Source organism: Manis pentadactyla, chromosome 8, assembly GCF_030020395.1.
Source record: "Manis pentadactyla isolate mManPen7 chromosome 8, mManPen7.hap1, whole genome shotgun sequence".
Classification (NCBI taxonomy): Eukaryota; Metazoa; Chordata; class Mammalia; order Pholidota; family Manidae; genus Manis; species Manis pentadactyla.
In genome coordinates this window covers 132258082-132278042 of record NC_080026.1, presented here as the reverse complement: position 1 = coordinate 132278042, position 19961 = coordinate 132258082, and the positions used below count along the sequence as shown (strand labels likewise).

Genomic DNA, 19961 nt, shown 5'->3' with positions numbered 1-19961 from the left:
AACTTGGACAAGGCAGCTGTGCTGAGCTGAGGGAAATTCCAGGAGAGCAGAGGGGCTGAGAGCTGTCAGCTGCCAGCACTCACGGGCGGCTTGAGGAATGAGCGCCTTCATCTGAGGGAGGTGTGGGTGTCACAGCAGAGCAGCCACTACTCATTTCTTAAAAGAGCAGAATTTTTAGAATGTTTCAGAAAGTCAAGTCTGACTCTATGCTGTATTCAAGAGACATGCTTGATGCAGTGCTTCCAGAAGGCTGACAGCAAAGGATGGGCCATGGGATTCCAGCAGGTACAGACGAGACGGGGAGCGCCACCTCCTCAGTGCTGAGCAGGGTGGAAGGCGGGCTCCCCAGCGGGCCTCTGCTGCCCCCTCCTCCCAGGCAGGTAGAGCCACCTTGCTGCCTCTGGTCAGGGGCGGAAGCCCTCGCTCTCCCTAGGCCTCCTCAGGCGCCACCCCAGAGCAGACTCACAGGGGCCCCTCATACCTGCTCGGGGGGCTGGAGGTTCAGGCGGGCTCCCCATCTGGTCTCTACCTGACACGGGGGGTGCAGGGGAGGCCTGGTTACTGCTAGGAGGTGGTGCAGGCCCCAGTGCCCCAGTTGGCCTTCTCTGACACCACCCTAGGGAGGGGAGGGGAGAGGGAAGGGATGCTGGGGCCAGGTAGAAATCCAGGCTCCCCATTTCACCTTTGCTGGCTAGGATGGGGGAGGGGCTCCAATCTTACCCATGGTATTTGGAGCAGGGCATGTACTGACTAAAAGTTTTCTGTCTTGCCTAACTGGCCCCTTGCTGGTCCTTCGGCTCCTCTTGAGGCTTTTTGTCTTCCTGGTGTTTCCAGGTTGCAGGCTTTGCCCTGTTCGGTGCATTCTGACCCATGGGGCATGGGATGCTGAACGGCGGGCGCGGCTTTCACACTGTCTCGTTTCCAAGGATCCCCTGACTGCTTTCGGAAAGGACAGCCTGCCGGCTCCCATCCACTGGACTACATACACCTGGAGAACCCGACCTAGAAGTTCGCTGGACTCTTATTTGTTTACTCTTCAAATTTCATTATTGTCAAAGATTTTCATGCTAGGGATTTGTTAAGAGACATAAAATGCTTGATTTTGGAAACTGTTAGCCTCCTACTTGACATGATATAGATAGGTACAGTTAATGAGCTGATAAACTTCTGAAGGTAGAAATTCTAGCAGCTCATAGTTCCTTGGAAAAATTCCTTTATTCATTTGAAGCACTTCTATGAAACTAAAATCATTGCTTCATGTGACTGAAGATGAAGCTACTTGCTGATGAATAATGAACTTTTGAGTTACAGATGCCGTCTTCAGCAGATTGACAGCAGTTACATTTCATCAACTTGTTCTGTGTATAAGGAGGGAGCTTCATAAAAATAAATGTCAGTTTCATATATTTACCAAGACAGCTATCCATGAAGGGTGTTTGTAATGAGACATCCCCTTTCGAGGTGATCCCTATCCCTATTTACTGACAAAGATGGGAACAATTTTCTGGGAATTGAAGACCCCCATTTTAAATACTGCTACTGAATATTTCTTGACAAAAAAAAAACCCTTGACTATGTCCAAGTCTGTTTTTTTAAAGACAACTTTGAGGGCTGAGCCTAGAGCAGGCCTCTTCCTGTTAAGATGAAAAGAGAGACTGGATAAAGGGGGGTGCTGCCCTCCTTTTTTGGGCAAGGGATCTACTAATCTCTCTCTGTGCTTTCAGGGTTCCTGTGCACTTTCTAGGTCTTCTGTAACACTTTGAGGATCCGGGAAACAGACTGAGCTTCTGGGAGCTCAGAACACCTTCATGAGGGGCTTTTGTGATTGTTTCAGACTCTGATTTGAAAGCTGTAACCCAAGCCCAACATAGTTGGGGGCCAATTTGTTCCCTTTGAAGCAGACAAAGATTGTTTTGAGCAAATGATGATGGGTTCATGAGTAAATGACTTGTTTAATTCAACTGACCAGTTATTAGAGTTAGAAAAAAAAAGAACAGTGGCTTCCTGACAGATACTTAGTTTATTTTTTATAAGACTCTTGGCAAGATCTGCAGGTAAATTCTCACACCACCAGAGGGGCAGAAACAAAAGGACCCAGCTAACAGCATCTGAATATTAAAGAGTCAGTTTAAAGAAATGTTTAAGCTGGCAATGCGGTATAGAGAGGTAACTGTTCTTCATGGCATTCTGTACTGTTTAAGACAAGATCAAGTTCTTGACAGTGAAGAATTAGAAAATTAGCAACATTCCTACCTTGCCAAGGGAGTGACTGCCTCAGAAATTTGGAGATCAGAGAAGATTATTTATCAACAAACTTCAGAGAGAACCTCTTTAGCTGTTTCTTTTACCTGTCTCTATGTGGACAATCTCTGTTTTGTCAAGCTTACTATTTTACTGAAGAGAAACAGACTTCGTTTCTAATTTCTAACAGATTCATGTGAAAGCTGGAGAAATCATACGAGGGTCTTGCTCTGCCCAGTTCCTCTGTGGATTTCCAGTGGCCCCACCATTTGGAAATGCTCCGCCTGCTCCCCTGCGGCCTCCCTGGGGCCTGCACCCCTCTTGCTCCGCCCTGCACAGCCCTGGGAGCAGCGGGAAGAACGATCCCCCGCTTTGCACACGGTGACCTTACACTGCAGGTACACGACATCGTAGCTGGTGAGAAAGCTGAAGGTGTTGAATTTGAACTGGGCCACGTTCTTCTGGGGGGAATGGAGGTTGACATAGGTATTGTCTTTGATGCACCTGATGGGAAGAAAAACCCCAAGCCCAAAGGATTAACTTAAATAAAGCATGGTGTGAATTCACTGGACTCAGATAACCCAGACCTCTGAATTCCAAATGGAGTTCTTCCCACTGCCCGGTTTCTTTATTTTATAAAGGAACTCTTGAACACTACCATGAGTCTAAACACCACTATTCCTAGCCAGATAGAGAAGGGAACTGTAAGATAGACATAATAAAAACAAAATCGGGAATTAATTTCTGGTTGGAGCTCTTGCCTTCAGAAGGCCTCCTCTATTTTGTCAGAAGGGGAGATTAAAGATGGTGGCTGTGTTACCTGAAGGTGAACTCAGATTATTTTAAGATGTGTTTTGTTAACCCTAGTGCGACCACTGGAAAAGTTAAGGAAGTTTAAATGGTACTTTTAGACAGGAGATAATATAGAATAATCTAAAATGCTCAATTAAAACCAGCATATAAAAGGCTCTATTAAAACCAGAGAAGGCAGTAAAAGGACAGTGGGGAGAGGAATGAAGAACAAATGTAACAAATAGAAAACAGCTGCCAAGAAGATAGATTTTAATCTAACTATATCAGTAATCACTTTAAATGTGGATGGTCTAAATATATCAATTTAAAGACAAACTGTCAGAGTAGATAAAATAACAAGCAAACCAAGACCCAACTACATACTGTCTCTAAGAAACCCACTTAAAACATAAAGACATAGATAAATTAAAAGTAAAGGGCTGGACAAAGATTTACCATGCCAGTACTAGTCAAAAGAAAGCTGGAGTGGCTGTATTAATTTCAGACAAAACAGACTTCAGAGCCAGGATCATTTCAGGGGTGAAGAGAGGTATTGCCTAATAATAAAGGGATCAATCCTCCAAAAAGGCATAACAATCCTTACTGTATATGCGCCTAACAACAGAGTGTCAATATCTACAAAACAGAAACTGATAGAATTGCAAAGAGAAATCTATAAACCCACTATGACGCTTCCTGTGGCTTTAGGCGGCTGTGGGGCTCAGCACTCTACAGCTGCCATCAGGAAGTGATGGGTTTTTGTGGATCACCCTGGTTGCCAGTTGTCCGTCCACAAGCATTTTGCCCCTGTCAGGGGACAAGGGAACTCTACAGCCAACAACTCGCCAGAATTGTAACTTGGAAAATCCTTTGTTTAACCAAAGAAGCCAGAGTAAATTTCACCACGATAAGAGCCTAGCCTGGGGTGACCCACCAGCCCATCAGTGTAGGCCAAACGCCTTGAGGAATGGGAAATGTCATAAAGTAGTAAAACCTAAAAAGAAGGGAAGCGTGTGTATGAGAGGGTGGGACGGGACAGCGGAGTCTGGGACAGCAAGGGCTCTGCTCAGGACTCCTCGGGGACTCAAGGGTCATTGTCCAAACCTCCTATTTGTCCCCTACTGGGATCACAAGGAAGGAAGGTGGGGGCCCCTACTCTGCCGCTGGGGTGCGATGAGGACTCTTTTGCCCCATGTTCTTTGAGGACTAGTGATTGCCACAGGTCCCCCAAAGGAATGCCACATGAATGTAGAAGCCCATCCCAGAGACCCTTCCATTTCCCTTACCCTTGCTGGATCAAATCATACTTGACAGTTGTGAAATCACGGGGATCTGGAGAAGCCACACAGGTATCTACAATCAGCCTCAGGTTGGGCTCAGGGCTGTGGAGCGTGGCCTGGAGGAAGACCTCTTTCGTCTGACTGGCGTAGGGTGGCCCCCTGTGTCCCACATGCTGGGCCACGGGCGACTCGAGGAACGATATGGATACATCGTAGCTGGCACCCTCCCATGGGACATCAGCCCCGGGAACAATTTCAACTGCCGACGAGCCGTCCACCCTGCAGGTAAACTTCAGCTGAGGCACCTTGTGCCGCACGATGACTCGGCCAGGGTGGCCCCGAATGCGGCCGCTGATGGAGTTGGAGTAGCTGTGGGAGCCGACGCTTTCCTGCGAGGAGGAGGGGAGAGCTGGGGGCCGGTGCTCGTCTCCCTGACAAGCTCCTTCCCTCATGGGCAGAGGCTCTCCCTGCTCAGCTCCAGCTTGCTGAAGAGCTGGAGGGCAGGAAGCCTCAGGCCTGACCTCAGGGGGCCGTTATGTCCCTCTCCTTGGAGTCTGGGGTGCATGCAGGGAGCCCGCAGTGTGCTGTGAGGGCCAAGTTGTGGTGGTGGGCAGTGGGGTGGCAGGTCCATGCTAGCTGCCTGGGGCTTCCTCTCTGCCAAATTCCTCCCCTCATTCTACTCTCTCAGTCCTGGGGTCCTCATGCAAGCAGAGACCACCCCCACTGGAGCATTTATCCTTTCTCCCGCCTCTTCCTGCCTCCTGTGCCCAGCCCAGCTGTGGCCCCTGTGGGTCTGGCCTGCTGACCTGCATCCTTCCCTGGCTCCTTCAAGTGCAGCGTGACTTGAAGGAGGTGGGGAGCGCTGACGGCTGGTGAGCTGGGTGCCACCGCCTCTGGCTGCCTCCTCTCCCAGCCCTGTGCATCACGCAGAGACCCGGCCTGCCCAGGGACATTTGTCCAAGGAAGCCTCGGCTTATGTGACTCAGACACTGTGATGCTCTGTCTTGGAACCCTCAGACCAGCTTTCTAGCTGGTTGGCCTTTTTAGATATTTTTCTTTCCTACTCATGCTGCCTCCTCCCCAGTCCCCATTATGAACTTTTAATACAACATGTATACCGTGTATGTGCTTTGTCCATAAAGAGGACCTTTTTTTGCCCCTAAGTGCCAATATCTTCCCTTTGAGGGTGGCAGTGCCCTTGTTGAGAATAGTGAAGGACAGCTCAACTCCATGACACGTGGCCCTGCCCCCTCCAAGCTGACCCTGGCCTCCCAGGTCTCTTTCTCAAGCCCTCCAAGTGTGCTGCCGCCTCGGGGCCTCTGCCCTAGCTGCCCTCCCTGCACGGGACACTCTCCCTGTCCCTCTTTACCTGGCCCCATCTCCCTGTTCAGGCCTTGGCTGCTTGGCACCCTATTCAAAGTGGCCTTTCTTCACCTCAATCATTTCCTATCCCCTTCCTGGTTTAATTGCCTTCTGTCTTTTCTCTATAAAATGACGCTCATTTGCATGTTTATTCGATGTCTGTCTCCCTTTTCTGGAGTGTAAGCGCCACGGAGCAGGACTCCGTCCGTCCAGTTGGCTGTTGTGTCCTCAGCACTTACAAGGTTTCTCAGTTGCTGACTCTTAAACCAAACACAAGCCCTTTCTTGTGGCAGCGCTTTCCCTGTGGGTGGCTTGGGATTGGCGCTCACTGCAGGTGGCTCCTGACATGCTGTGTCCTCTGTCCCCGGTGCCGTGATCAGCACGTGAGGCCGGCTGGGCAGCTGGGCCAGCCAGGGCCACTGTCAGCTGCTGGGCCCTCCCTGGGGCTCTCCTCCCAGACACAGAGGGGCTGGAAGCATGGCTTCTGGGGCGCACACCTCTCTGAGGTCAAAACTAGAGTTTCCAGAGCCAAAAGGAGAAGAATGACCATGGTCTGCACAACCGAAGTATGGCGTTAACGTGGTCACATGGCATCACGCAGACTGTTCAAATGAACTCAGATTCCAACAATGTCAAATGTTTTCTGTGTGTGTTTAAACAGATGTGAAAGAATAGAGGAGAAGGAGGGGGATCCTGCTTTGGAACATGTTATATGGTTAAATGTACTGAGAAAAGTGATTTTGTCATTACACACTCTTCTCATCTCTTTGGTAAACTTGTTTCCTTAACTTCAGTTAGGTTATTTTGTGAAATAAACAGGTGGTTTATAAACATGAAATAAACATATGAATTTAAGCATACATAAATATCCTTGATATTTGCTTTCTAAATGGGGAAATAGAGCTCAGCTACCTGGTTGGAAACACTGCAGTCAGACAGAGAAACAGATTATCTGTCTTCCCCCATGCCCAGTTCTGTAGCCTGCATATGGTAGGTATGCACTAAGGCTGAATTTTGGCTTTGGAGCTAAGAAAAGTGCGTCCATCCATCCACCCATCCACCCATCCACCCATCCACCCATCCACCCATCCTTACATCCACCCATCCTTTCATCCATCCATCCACCCACCCATCCTTCCACCCATCCATGCACCCATCCATCAGTCTATCAGCACTCAGCACTTGTCACCGTGTATTCCAAATTCAGTATCCCAAATTCTCAAAAGGAAGGAAAATTTGGCACAAATCAGTGAGCTGCTCCAGGTCTCACCAACTTCAGAAACGAAGTCATGGTTTGTGCCTTTCCTCCATCCAGGTTTTTAACAGGTTGTTGGATTTTCCGAAGCCCTCTCCTTGGCCTCCATCCACAGCAGGGTACCACCACCTTGTAGCTTCTCACCTGTCTGATGGTTCCACAGCGGCCATAGGGAATGCTGAAGATCAGGTATCGCCCCCTAACTTGGGGGCGACACAGCTCGTCATTTAAGTGGATGTCCCAGGAGGAGTAGCCCAGCCTCCGGAGATAGCCTCGGTCAATGGTGACTTGGAAGAGGTGAGGCAAGCAGGAGAGCTGGGCTGGGGAGGAAGGGGAAGGGAGAGACTGGGGGCCTGGTACCCTGGATGGGCCTGCTGGGCTGTGGGTGTGTGCTCACTCTAGTAAAGTATCGTGGACAGTGCATAGTTCTCAATCATCCCCACCCTTGACTTTCACTAATTTTATTTATAGCTCTCCGTTTCCAAAAGTCACACCTTATCCCTGGGGAATCCTTCCCATAGCACACATCCCCTGGGCTGCGAGTCAAAGCTTCATCTAAGGATTGAAACGAGCGCTTGTTTCCCGTGTTGGAGCATCTGAGCCTGAGCACCTGTCTGTCCGGAGCTTTGGGTGAGAGGTAGGTTGGAGGAAGAGACTAGAAGCAAAGAGGGAGGAGTGTGCGTGTAAAGGGGCTTCCTCCCAGCCTCCTAAAGCCCAGGGGGTGCCTGGAAGTACAGGAAATCTCAGTGCAGACACAGAAGCTGGTCCCCCTCCCAGCCAGTTCATGTTCACTCTGGACAACCGCTCTCCCAGCACTTCCCTGTCCACCACGTAAAAGAAGAGGACGTTACCATTGCCCTTGGGAACCACAGAGTCAGCCGGACCTGGTGAGGGGAGAAGAGGAAAAGCAAAGGTCAGCTGCGCAGAAGCACCAGAAGAGGGCGCTGTCGCCAGCAGGAGGCAGCGCGCGTGAGCAGGATTACAGGGGGAGCACAATGGTGGGAAAACACTCCTGCGCAGGGGGAAGGAAAGGAGGTCCTGGGCCCTCCTGCTGGAGCTGGAGGGAGGGATTCTGACATATGGGAAGTCCTGCTGAGGACACAGGTGTCATCAACGCCCGGATTTGTTGGGGCAAGAGAACAGTAAACACAGGTCTTTGCAGGTGATAAACACTGTCACACGTATGAACTCTGACAGGCAGCCCTTCCTGCAATTTGTAGTCTGACTGCTAGCAATAAATTCTATGGCCTTAATCGTTTTATGACACTGTCAGTTCTTCCTTTGATTTCGTAATCTTTTAGCTATATTTCAGAACAAATATTGCACTGAATTGGAAATAGACAAAACTGGTTAATAAAATATCTACAACGGTTCTATAACAAATAGGTCCTTCTTATCCTAGAATCCGGCACCTTGGCCGACCTGAGCTTCCCCGCGGTGTGAATTTGGACCTTGTAGACACGGGACTCTTGGAGGAAAATAAGGGGTCGGAGCCTCGGGGACACCCCAGGGCACCTGCGCACAGCACGCATGCGTCCTCGCGGTGCCGGCAGTTGTGGCGACCCCAGCCAGCATGGGCGCAGCTCCCCAGCGCGTCCTCGGTGCCAGCGCAGCGCACGTCGTCCAGCAGGATGGGCCCTGAGCCTGGGCCGAAGGGGCAGCGCCCAGGGGCACCGAGCGCGCGACCGCAGCCCAGGAGGCGGCACACGACGCGTGCGTTGCGGATGTTCCAGTGGTCGTCGCACACAGTGCCCCACAGGCCCTGGTGCAGGACCTCCACGCGGCCCTCGCAGCGGCTGCGCCCGCCTGCCAGGCGCAAGCCCGGGGCTGCAGGGGCAAGACAGCGGGTCAGGGGCACACACCGTCAGCTTCCTCCTGGACGCCTCTCAGGGTGTCCCTTTTCATTTCCAATAGACAAAGTGGCACTGGAATGAGGTCTCTGCTGGGTTGTATTGTTTTCTCTCCCTCCCTCCCACCCTCTGCTCTTTCCCTCTCTGTCACACTCACTCACTCTTAAAAAAGCAAAACCTTAATTAACTGAAGTCCTCAGGGAATGGCCATTATGGCCAGTCTAATTTTCCAGATACCCAAGAACTGAATCTTTAAACAAAAATACTACAAATCCAAAGAAAAAAAAATGAAATATTACCATCCCCCAAATTTTTAGAATAAAATGAGGCACTGCCTGGACTCAACAACCAAAATCCATCCAGTGAAATTTCTTTTACTCTTGATGAATAAAAACCAACATTTTTACTGTAAAAAGTGTATTCTCTAACCTAGCTATTCTACTTCTAGGTATTTGCTCTAGATAAATGAAAACAGATGTCCACAGAAAGATTTATACATGGCAGAATTCTCCATAATGGACACATACTGGAAAAACCTCAGTGTCCATTCACAGGAGAATGGATAAGTAAGTGGGGGTACACCCATACAATGGAGTATTACTAAGCAATGAAAAGGAACAGGTACTGATATATGAAACTATACGGGTGAGTCTCAAAGCAATTTCTTAAGCAAAAGGAGTCAGACATGAAAGAGCACACATTATTGATTCTCTTTATATGAGAGTCTTGAAAAACAAATCTAATCTACAGTAACAGAAAGAATATCAGTGATTGCTAGGGAAAGTGGGAGAGATTTACTACAAAGTAATAGGAGGGAACTTTCTGGAAATGCTCTATATCTTGATTGTTGTGGTGGATACACAGTTGCACACATTAAACAAAACTTACAGGTATGTGAATTTATGGTATATAATTAGACTTCAGAAAAGTTGACTTAAAAAGTAAAATAAAATAAATAAAAAAGATAAAACCAATATTATGTTGGTGGTGCCACACCCACATGTGTGTGTGAAATGATTTGTCTTCATATCAACTGGTCTTTAGTAACTGTATTTTTCAGTCCTTTGCTCTGCTTGGGACAAAGAAGATGCTTAGTGAATGTTCATAAATCCCACTGGCTTCTGTTTCTCTGGGACTGCAACATCCTGGTCTCTCCTTGCCTAATTTGTTGCTGTGATTTTGGAAGTCAGAAAACCATGTTTGCTCAAGCTACAAATAAAGGCAAATCTCTTCTGAGTGAGGTCTTGAAAGATGAATTTTGGGCTTCTGGCCCGCAAAGGAATATCTGTGTCTGTACGTGTTCACCTATAAGCCCTTAAAAGTTTTTTGTAGAAACTGAAGGAACAAAACAGCAGCAGACTCACAGACTCCAAGAAGGGACTAGTGGTTACCAAAGGGGAGGGGTGGGGGAGGGTGGGTAGGGAGGGAGGGAGAAGGGGATTGTGGGGTATCATAATTGGTGCACGTGGTGTGTTTGGGGTCACGGGGAAGACAGTGTAGCTCAGAGAAAACAGGGACTCTGTGGCATCTTAATACACTAATGGGCAGTGACTGAAATGGGGGATGGGGGGGACTCAATAATATGGGTGAGTGTAGTAAGCACATTGTTTTTCCAGTGAAATCTCCATAAGAGTGTATAACAGTGATACCTTAATAAAAAGAAAAAAAAGCTTTTTGTAAAGAGTAGGAAATTTGAATGAAAGAGAAATATTCTAATAGTATTAATAAAGATAAGATCATTTTAGTGCTTAGAGAGAAACAAAAATTACCAGGTAGAGGGACCATTTCTTCACCAAATGAAATTGTAACTGTAAAAAAGAAAAACTAAGCTTAAAATATGCATACCTTCAAAGTCACATATTTATACTCACAGTTGATAAAAACCAAATGTTTTCTCTAATTTTAAACACTAATACTCTAAGTTTCTACTTTGGTTTGGGTGTAAAAACACTGTCCACTAAGTCTCATTTTCTCAGCATTAAAATTTAACAAGTGGTATTGTGTCATGTTTACTCTCCAAAAATAATATAATTTATGAAATGGTTAGAAAAGAAACCTTATAAATAGACTGAAGTTTTGAAAAGAAGAATGCATAAACATTAGATTTTATAGGAAAGATTTTTACAGGGGCTGAACATGTAAATGAGGAAAATCAAGTGAGATTCCTCAGAGATCTTTCTAGGCAAGAGGAAGGTCATACCTGAGAGGGATAATTCCGTATGAAAATACACGGAGCGAAACAAGGTAGGAAAAGCAACGACAGACTTCACGGTACAGTAGGGAGGTAGAAGTTACCGTAAAGGTAAAGGTTAATTTGGCAACAGACATATGATCATTACCAGGTGAAGGTGTCACTTTTGTTGAAATCAGATCTGTGGCTGCAAAAAAAAAAGAATTTTTTTCTAGTGAAGAGAAAGCATGGAAACCTGACTTCACTGAAATTTTATTCTGTAGGCTACAAATTTTTGAAAACAAGACTGTTCCATAAGCTGGGTATAACCAAATCCACCCTGTTTATTTATCTTATGCATTTTCATATTCAGGGCAGGAATGGTGTATGAGAAGCTGGCATTTTGCAAGGTAGATTAACAATTCCCATTTTGAGCATCTGCAATATGTTATATAATTTACATCTCTAATCCTTACAATAGCTGTGGCACGAAAGTATTATCACAATTTTAGAGGTGAAGTGGAAACCCGGAGCGCTTGCAAAACATGCCCAGGTTGTCCACAACGCAAAGCCAGGAGGCCCCAAAGCATACACTCTTTCTGTGCTGCCCTGCCTTTAAGGAGCATAAAACATGAGAGTCACATGCACTCTGGGCTTGATGGGGTGTATCAGGGGGAGGGGAAGGAAGGTAATGGTTTAATGGGCGTGCCATCTGCCCTTACACTCCCAGAGGCAGTAAGGGATGCCGGCGGTCATAAAGGAAGGAAAGAGTGTGAGTGCCACCTGTGTGAAAAGCAGCCCCATGACCACCAGCCAGGTTCACAAAGAGAAGCTTTGCACCACGGGATGTGCAGGGCCTGCAAGAACTACGAGTGAAGGAGTCTTCTGCCAGGAGTGAGTCATGGTGGGAATAGGGAAAGGAGGCAGCGGGGAGGTGAGGACGGGAGGAGACAGGGAGGGAGGAGACAGTACCTAACCGAAGTGAAGAGAACGTTCACTGACTTTTACCCCATATGTCTTCAAAGTAATCAGGACTTGACCAGAAAATAAATAAAGTAGAAGGCAGCAGATCTTGTTACTGAAGCGATCAAATCAGGTGGATTTGAAGGAATTACCCGGATGGGTTTATCAGCAAAGCCTGAGGGCAGAAAGGGCCTGGATGGGGGCTGGAGACCCAGCTTTGACTTGCTTGAGCTCTGTGACTGCTATGGGCTGATTTGAGTCCCTTCAAAATTCGTATGTTGAGGTCCCCACCCTCAAGGGGATGGGGCCTCTAAGGAAGTAATTAAGGTTATTTGAGGTCCTAAAGATAGGGCCCTGATCCAACAGGATTAGTGTTCTTACAAGAAGAGACACTAGCTTTTATTCAACATAGTACTGGAGGTCCTAGCCAAGGCAATTAGACAAAACAAAGAAATAAAAGGCATCCAGATTGGTAAGGAAGAAGTCAAACTGTCACTATCTGCAGATGACATGGTATTGTACATAAAAAACCCTAAAGGATCCACTCCAAAACTACTAGAACTAAATCTGAATTCAGCAAAGTTTCAGGATACAAAATTAATACACAGAAATCTGTTGCATTCCTTTACAATAACGATGAACTAACAGAAAGAGAAATCAGGAAAACAATTCCATTCATAATTGCATCACAAAGAATAAAATACCTAGGAATAAACCTAACCAAGGAAGTGAAAGACCTATACCCTGAAAACTATAAGACAACTCTTAAGAGAAATTAAAGAGGATGTAACAAATGGAAATTCATCCCATGCTCTTGGGTAAGATGAATTAATATTGTCAAAATGGCCACCCTGCCTAAAGCAATCTACAGATTCAGTGCAATCCCTATCAAAATACAACAGCATTCTTCAACGAACTGGAACAAATAGTTCTAAAATTCATATGGAACCACAAAAGACCCAGAATAGCCAAAGCAATCCTGAGAAGGAAGAATAAACCAGGGGGGATCTCACTTCCCAACTTCAAGCTCTACTACAAAGCCACAATAATCAAGACAATTTGGTACTGGCACAAGAACAGACCCATAACCAGTGGAACAGAATAGAGAGTTCAGTTATTAACCCAAACATTTATGGTCAATTAATATATGATAAAGGAGCCATGGATATACAATGGGGAAATGACAGCCTCTTCAACAGCTGGTGTTGGCAAAACTGGACAGTTACATGTAAGAGAATGAAACTGGATCACTGTCTAACCCCATACACAAAAGTAAACTCGAAATGGATCAAAGACCTGAATGTAAGTCATGAAACCATAAAACTCTTAGAAAAAAACATAGGCAAAAATCTCTTGGACATAAACATGAGCAACTTCTTCATGAACATATCTTCCTGGGCAAGGGAAACAAAAGCAAAAATGAACAAGTGGGACTATATCAAGCTGAAAAGCTTCTGTGCAGCAAAGGACACCATCAATAGAACAAAAAGGCATCCTACAGTATGGTAGAATATATTCATAAATGACATATCCAATAAAGGGTTGACATCCAAAATATATAAAGAGCTCATGCACCTCAACAAACAAAAAGCAAATAATCCAATTAAAAAACAGGCAGAGGATCTGAACAGACACTTCTCCAAAGAAGAAATTCAGATGGCCAACAGGCACATGAAAAGATGCTCCACATCACCAATCATCATAGAAATCCAAATTAAAACCACAATGAGATATCACCTCACACCAGTTAGGATGGCCACCATCCAAAAGACAAACAACAACAAATGTTGGTGAGGATGCATAGAAAGGGGAATCCTCCTGCACTGCTGATGGGAATGTAAATTAGTTCAACCATTGTGGAAAGCAATGTGGAGGTTCCTTAAAAAACTAAAAATAGAAATACCATCTGACCCAGGAATTCCATTCTGAGGAATTTACCTTAAGAATGCAGAAGCCCAGTTTGAAAAAGACACATGCACCCCTATGTTTATCACAGCACTATTTACAATAGCCAAGAAATGGAAGCAACCCAAGTGTCCATCAGTAGATGAATGAATAAGGAAGAGGTGGTACATATACACAATGGAATATTATTCAGCCATAAGAAGAAAACAAATCCTACCATTTGCAACAACATGGATGGAGCTAGAGGGTATTATGCTCAGTGAAATAAGCCAGGTGGAGAAAGACAAGTACCAAATGATGTCACTCATCTGTGGAGTACAAGAACAAAGAAAAAACTGCAAAACAGCAGCAGACACACAGAACGCAAGAATGGACTAACAGTTACCAAAGGAAAAGGGACTGGGGAGGATGGTTGGGAAGGGAGGGATAAGGGGGAAAAAGAGGCATTACAATTAGCACACATAATGTAGGGGGCGGGCAAGGGGAAGGCAATACAACACAGAGAAGACAAGTAGTGATTCTATAGCATCTTACTACGCTGATGGACAGTGACTGTAATGGGGGTATGTGGTGGGGACTTGATATGGGGGAAGTCTATTAACCATAATGTTACTCATGTAATTGTGCATTAATGAAACAAAAAAAAAGAAAAAAAAGAGAAGAGACACCAGAGCAATTTCTCTCTCTGCTAGTACACACAGGGAAGGCCCTGGGAGCACACAGTGAGAAAGTGGCCATCTGCAGCCCAAGGGAAGAGCCTTCACCAGACACCAGCCCTGCCGGCACCTGGATCCTGTACTTTTAACCTCCAGAACTGTGCGAGAATTGATTTCTGTTGTTTAAGCCACACAGTCTGTGCTACTTAGTTATTGCAGCTCTAGCTAAGTGACGTTAGGCAAGTCTCCTCCTTCTCTGGGCCTCATTTTCCCCCAACAGGAGAACGGTTGTTCAGTGTTACTCCTCAGTGTGTTCCATGACCCACAGCATGGTCATGACCTGGAGGCCTGCGAGAGATGCAGAATCCAGGCTCCATGCAGAGCCACTGAATCTGCATTTTAACAAGTTCTCCAGGCCCTTCACTTGCACATTAACATTTGAGACCCGCTGCTGTAGGTCATCTCTAAGGTATCCTGCAGGGCTGACATTTACGCTGTTTTATCCTATTCATTGTGTCCCCAGCATCAGCGTTCACTGTGTTCAGAGTCATAAGCATTGATGGGGGAATGGCCTGGAGCCTCCTTGGAGTTGATGCAGGAGGGACGAGTTGGCCTCCTTGGCCTTTTCTCCTCCTCTCTCTGGACCTCTCCTGGGGAAACCAGGAGTGTTTACTCTGGCTGTGTAAACTTCTGCGGGTTGGGGTTTCTGAGAGAGTCACTCACCAGGCCTACTGTAGACTGCAGAGACCTTGCTTGGTGAAGGCGGTTCTGGGTCAGAAGTGGGAGTTGTATCTGCAGACAAAGAAGAACCAAATAAATGTTAAGTAAATGGAATATTTTGGTTTGAACAGCAGTGCAGCAGAAATAGAAGAACAATGGGTAGAATTAACCTATTACAACTCAATTCTGCACTGTGTGCATTTGGCTGTGCTGGTTAGGTGAAAGCATCACCTGAAACGTCACACACACCACCAAGCAGGTGGAGGTGTGGGCCTCCAACCCTCGATTCCAGTGGGCATGGCTGATTAAGACCGGCGCAACGGGTGGGAATGTTCCCTAGTACAGGGACCACTCTGGTGTCTATGGATGAATGAAGAGAGCAGGAAACTTAAATTCCATAGAAAGAATGCATGGACTTGGTTTCACATGGGGACTTGTCACATAGGCAGAATGTTCACTGCACCTGTTCATTTGTCCAATAGAAAGAGGGTGTGTTGATTATATTTAACTTAAGAAATGTGAGAGGATGAAAGTATTACCAGAGGGGGCGTCCACTTCTTCTGGGCTCAAAGATTCATCTGTTTGTAAACAAAGAGAAAAGAACACATGTTTATTTGTTCAACGGAAAGAGGGGGTGTTGATCATATTTAACTCAGGAACGTTTTACCAGAGCGGGTGTCCACTTCTTCTGGGCTTAAAGATTCATCTGTTTATGAACAAAGAGAAGAGGACATGTGTTCATTCGTTTATCAGAAAGAGGGGGTGTTGATCATATTTAACTTAAGAAATGTGACAGGCAGAAAGCATTACCAGAGGGGGTGTCCACTACTTCAGGGCTCAAAGATTCATCTGTTTATGAACAAAGAGAAAAGAACACGTGTTCATTTGTTCAACGGAAAGAGGGGGTGTTGATCATATGTAACTTGAGAAATGTGACAGGCAGAAAGCATTACCAGAGCGGGTGTCCACTACTTCTGGGCTCAAAGGTTCATCTGTTTGTAAACAAAGAGAAAAGAACACGTGTTTATGTGTTCAACAAAAAGAGGGGGTGTTGATCATATTTAACTTAAGAACGCATTACCAGAGGGGGTGTCCACTACTTCTGGGCTCAAAGATTCATCTGTTTGTAAACAAAGAGAAAAGAACACGTGTTTATGTGCTCAACAAAAAGAGGAGGTGTTGATCATATTTAACTTGAGAAATGTGACAGGCAGAAAGCATTACCAGAGGGGGTGTCCACTACTTCTGGGCTCAAAGATTCATCTGTTTGTAAACAAAGAGAAAAGAACACGTGTTTACGTGCTCAACAAAAAGAGGGGGTGTTGATCATATTTAACTTGAGAAATGTGACAGGCAGAAAGCATTACCAGAGGGGGTGTCCACTACTTCTGGGCTCAAAGATTCATCTGTTTGTAAACAAAGAGAAAAGAACACGTGTTTATGTGCTCAACAAAAAGAGGAGGTGTTGATCATATTTAACTTGAGAAATGTGACAGGCAGAAAGCATTACCAGAGGGGGTGTCCACTACTTCTGGGCTCAAAGATTCATCTGTTTGTAAACAAAGAGAAAAGAACACGTGTTTACGTGCTCAACAAAAAGAGGGGGTGTTGATCATATTTAACTTGAGAAATGTGACAGGCAGAAAGCATTACCAGAGGGGGTGTCCACTACTTCTGGGCTCAAAGATTCATCTGTTTGTAAACAAAGAGAAAAGAACACATGTTTATGTGTTCAACAAAAAGAGGAGGTGTTGATCATATTTAACTTGAGAAATGTGACAGGCAGAAAGCATTACCAGAGGGGGTGTCCACTACTTCTGGGCTCAAAGATTCATCTGTTTGTAAACAAAGAGAAAAGAACACGTGTTTATGTGTTCAACAAAAAGAGGGGGTGTTGATCATATTTAACTTGAGAAATGTGACAGGCAGAAAGCATTACCAGAGGGGGTGTCCACTACTTCTGGGCTCAAAGATTCATCTGTTTGTAAACAAAGAGAAAAGAACACGTGTTTATGTGCTCAACAAAAAGAGGAGGTGTTGATCATATTTAACTTGAGAAATGTGACAGGCAGAAAGCATTACCAGAGGGGGTGTCCACTACTTCTGGGCTCAAAGATTCATCTGTTTGTAAACAAAGAGAAAAGAACACATGTTTATGTGTTCAACAAAAAGAGGGGGTGTTGATCATATTTAACTTGAGAAATGTGACAGGCAGAAAGCATTACCAGAGGGGGTGTCCACTACTTCTGGGCTCAAAGATTCATCTGTTTGTAAACAAAGAGAAAAGAACACGTGTTTATGTGTTCAACAAAAAGAGGGGGTGTTGATCATATTTAACTTGAGAAATGTGACAGGCAGAAAGCATTACCAGAGGGGGTGTCCACTACTTCTGGGCTCAAAGATTCATCTGTTTGTAAACAAAGAGAAAAGAACACATGTTTATGTGTTCAACAAAAAGAGGGGGTGTTGATCATATTTAACTTGAGAAATGTGACAGGCAGAAAGCATTACCAGAGGGGGTGTCCACTACTTCTGGGCTCAAAGATTCATCTGTTTATAAACAAAGAGAAAAGAACACGTGTTTATGTGTTCAACAAAAAGAGGGGGTGTTGATCATATTTAACTTGAGAAATGTGACAGGCAGAAAGCATTACCAGAGGGGGTGTCCACTACTTCTGGGCTCAAAGATTCATCTGTTTGTAAACAAAGAGAAAAGAACACGTGTTTACGTGCTCAACAAAAAGAGGGGGTGTTGATCATATTTAACTTATGAATGTTTTACCAGAGCGGGTGTCCATTTCTTCTGGGCTTAAAGATTCATCTGTTTATGAACAAAGAGAATAGGACATGTGTTCATTCGTTCATCAGAAAGAGGGGGTGTTGATCATATTTAACTTAAGAAATGTGACAGGCAGAAAGCATTACCAGAGGGGGTGTCCACTACTTCTGGGCTCAAAGATTCATCTGTTTATAAACAAAGAGAAAAGAACACGTGTTCATTTGTTCAATGGAAAGAGGGTGTGTTTATAATAATTAACTTAAGAAATGTGACAGGCAGAAAGCATTACCAGAGGGGGTGTCCATTTCCTCTGAGTTCGAAAATTCATCTGTTCATGAACAAAGAAAATAGGACACTTAAAAATTAGAGAAAGGACACGTCTGCATGTCTTCTTATTGAGGTATACTTTGTTATCAGAATGGTCATCAAATAGGCTCATTTTCTAAGTAGAACAGGACAAGTAAGAAGCAGGTCTCATTAGGTTAAATTAATTAAACAACACAATGAGAGAGCCTTTACCAGATGGAGAGGCCACTTCTGCTGAGGTTGAAGAAATACCTATAGAAAAAGAGAAGAAATGTAAATACCAGTGGTGAGGACTCCTGCTTCTGTTTCTGTTTCTACTGAGGCTGTGTTGGGGACAAAATGTCTATGAACAGCCTCGTCTGATAAATGGAAGTCCAAGAAGAGACCCTTAATGGGGCAGTAGGCAGTGTTGTACCTGGTGTGGCCGTCACAGTGGTTGAAACTGAAGCTGCAAGATGAGCAAAAATCGTAAGACAAAAATAAGACTGCCCTGTCAAACCCACTTTTCTAGGACATGGGCCATCATAGATCAGTGTGACTGGCCTGGCTTGTCTTTCTGCTTTACAGATGGGCTGTGGCAGGGAAGCTCGGGGTCCTCCACTGTCCCCAGGCCTCCCCTCCACTCCCTGGGTCTCCATTCCTCTTGCCCACAATTTACTTCTGTTGAAATTACCTGTTCAGAGAGCAACAAGCCATGGTCCAAGTTTCTCCACTGTATGGGGTGCATCTAACAGAGTCTGTAAATGGGCAACTTGCTTTCCCTTGTCCCTCCTTCCCTCAAATGGGGGGGACCCAGCAAACGGTGAGCTCTGCCGACTAGAATTTTCCTTAGGCAGGTGGTCCCAAGACCTAGCCTGCAGGTGAGGAGGGGCTGGGAGGTCCATTTGTCTCCTGTTCTTAGCGTTGCCCTCCAACCCCGCTTTCTCAGTAATAAGCGCCACATTTTGGTGTTGACTCTGCTATTTTCTTAATTGTTTCAGACCTAGGGTAGGGGGCAGCGCTCTGTTTATTGTCCTCTCCCAAAATGAACCTCCAACACTCATTCTTAAACCCAGAGCCACATCGGGAACTCCTCAGGTAATTGCAACCAGCATCACTCAAATTTACGGTACAGGAGGAGTTGCTCATTACCTCGGTCAGCTCTGCCTTCCTCATTGCCTTGGCACAGAGCCTGGCATGCGGGCTGAATGTCTAAGGAGCATCAGTAGAAGCTATGGCTTGACTCCCCACCATTCTGGCAACACCCACATGATGGTTGGTCTCCAGGAGAAACTCCCTTGAGGGATGGTTGACCTTAGGCCACCAGTCAGTCCAGTGAATGACTCATTGTTTGCATGTGACTGAACTGGCCAAACTGATTTTTCTCTTGGCTCATGCATTTATCTGCACGGCCTAGAGTTCATTCACCATCAGGGGCCATAGGGGTAGCCTATGTGAGTCAAGTCCATATAAACATATTGAAAAATTCAATAAAGTCAAATAATTTGATCAGGACACAAACAGCTGTTTGATGAGCTCATTGGAAAATCAAATAAGATAATTTATAGCAAGCAAGGTGGATGGAACCCAAAATCACACCAAAATTACCTGGTAAGGTGGTTATAGCAATACTCAGAGATTCTGAAAATAAGAAAAGGCAACTGGTTAAAACTTGCCACATGGCAAAAATGTTTTACAGTTAG

At 45.5% G+C, this 19961-nt stretch overlaps 1 protein-coding gene across 9 annotated transcripts in view; it reads right to left on the bottom strand.

Moving 5' to 3' along the window:
- Positions 1-2315: 2315 nt before the first annotated feature.
- Positions 2316-19961, bottom strand: part of LOC118919292 (deleted in malignant brain tumors 1 protein) — a 95132-nt gene continuing 77486 nt past the window's right edge. For 6 of the 9 annotated variants that reach the window (XM_057506433.1, XM_057506424.1, XM_057506426.1 and 3 more), the window contains 16 exons: positions 19867-19899; positions 18695-18727; positions 18493-18531; positions 18263-18301; positions 17977-18015; positions 16276-16314; positions 15862-15900; positions 15734-15772; positions 15198-15266; positions 11120-11152; positions 10550-10588; positions 8446-8757; positions 7782-7814; positions 7075-7250; positions 4320-4702; positions 2316-2745 (listed from right to left, as the gene is read on the bottom strand). In XM_057506433.1, the coding sequence (XP_057362416.1) occupies positions 2454-2745; positions 4320-4702; positions 7075-7250; positions 7782-7814; positions 8446-8757; positions 10550-10588; positions 11120-11152; positions 15198-15266; positions 15734-15772; positions 15862-15900; positions 16276-16314; positions 17977-18015; positions 18263-18301; positions 18493-18531; positions 18695-18727; positions 19867-19899 (1637 nt within the window). In that variant the 3' untranslated portion in view covers positions 2316-2453. The remainder of the gene's footprint in view (positions 2746-4319; positions 4703-7074; positions 7251-7781; positions 7815-8445; positions 8758-10549; positions 10589-11119; positions 11153-15197; positions 15267-15733; positions 15773-15861; positions 15901-16275; positions 16315-17976; positions 18016-18262; positions 18302-18492; positions 18532-18694; positions 18728-19866; positions 19900-19961) is intronic. The other 3 variants (XM_057506429.1, XM_057506431.1, XM_057506430.1) reach the window with 2 other exon arrangements.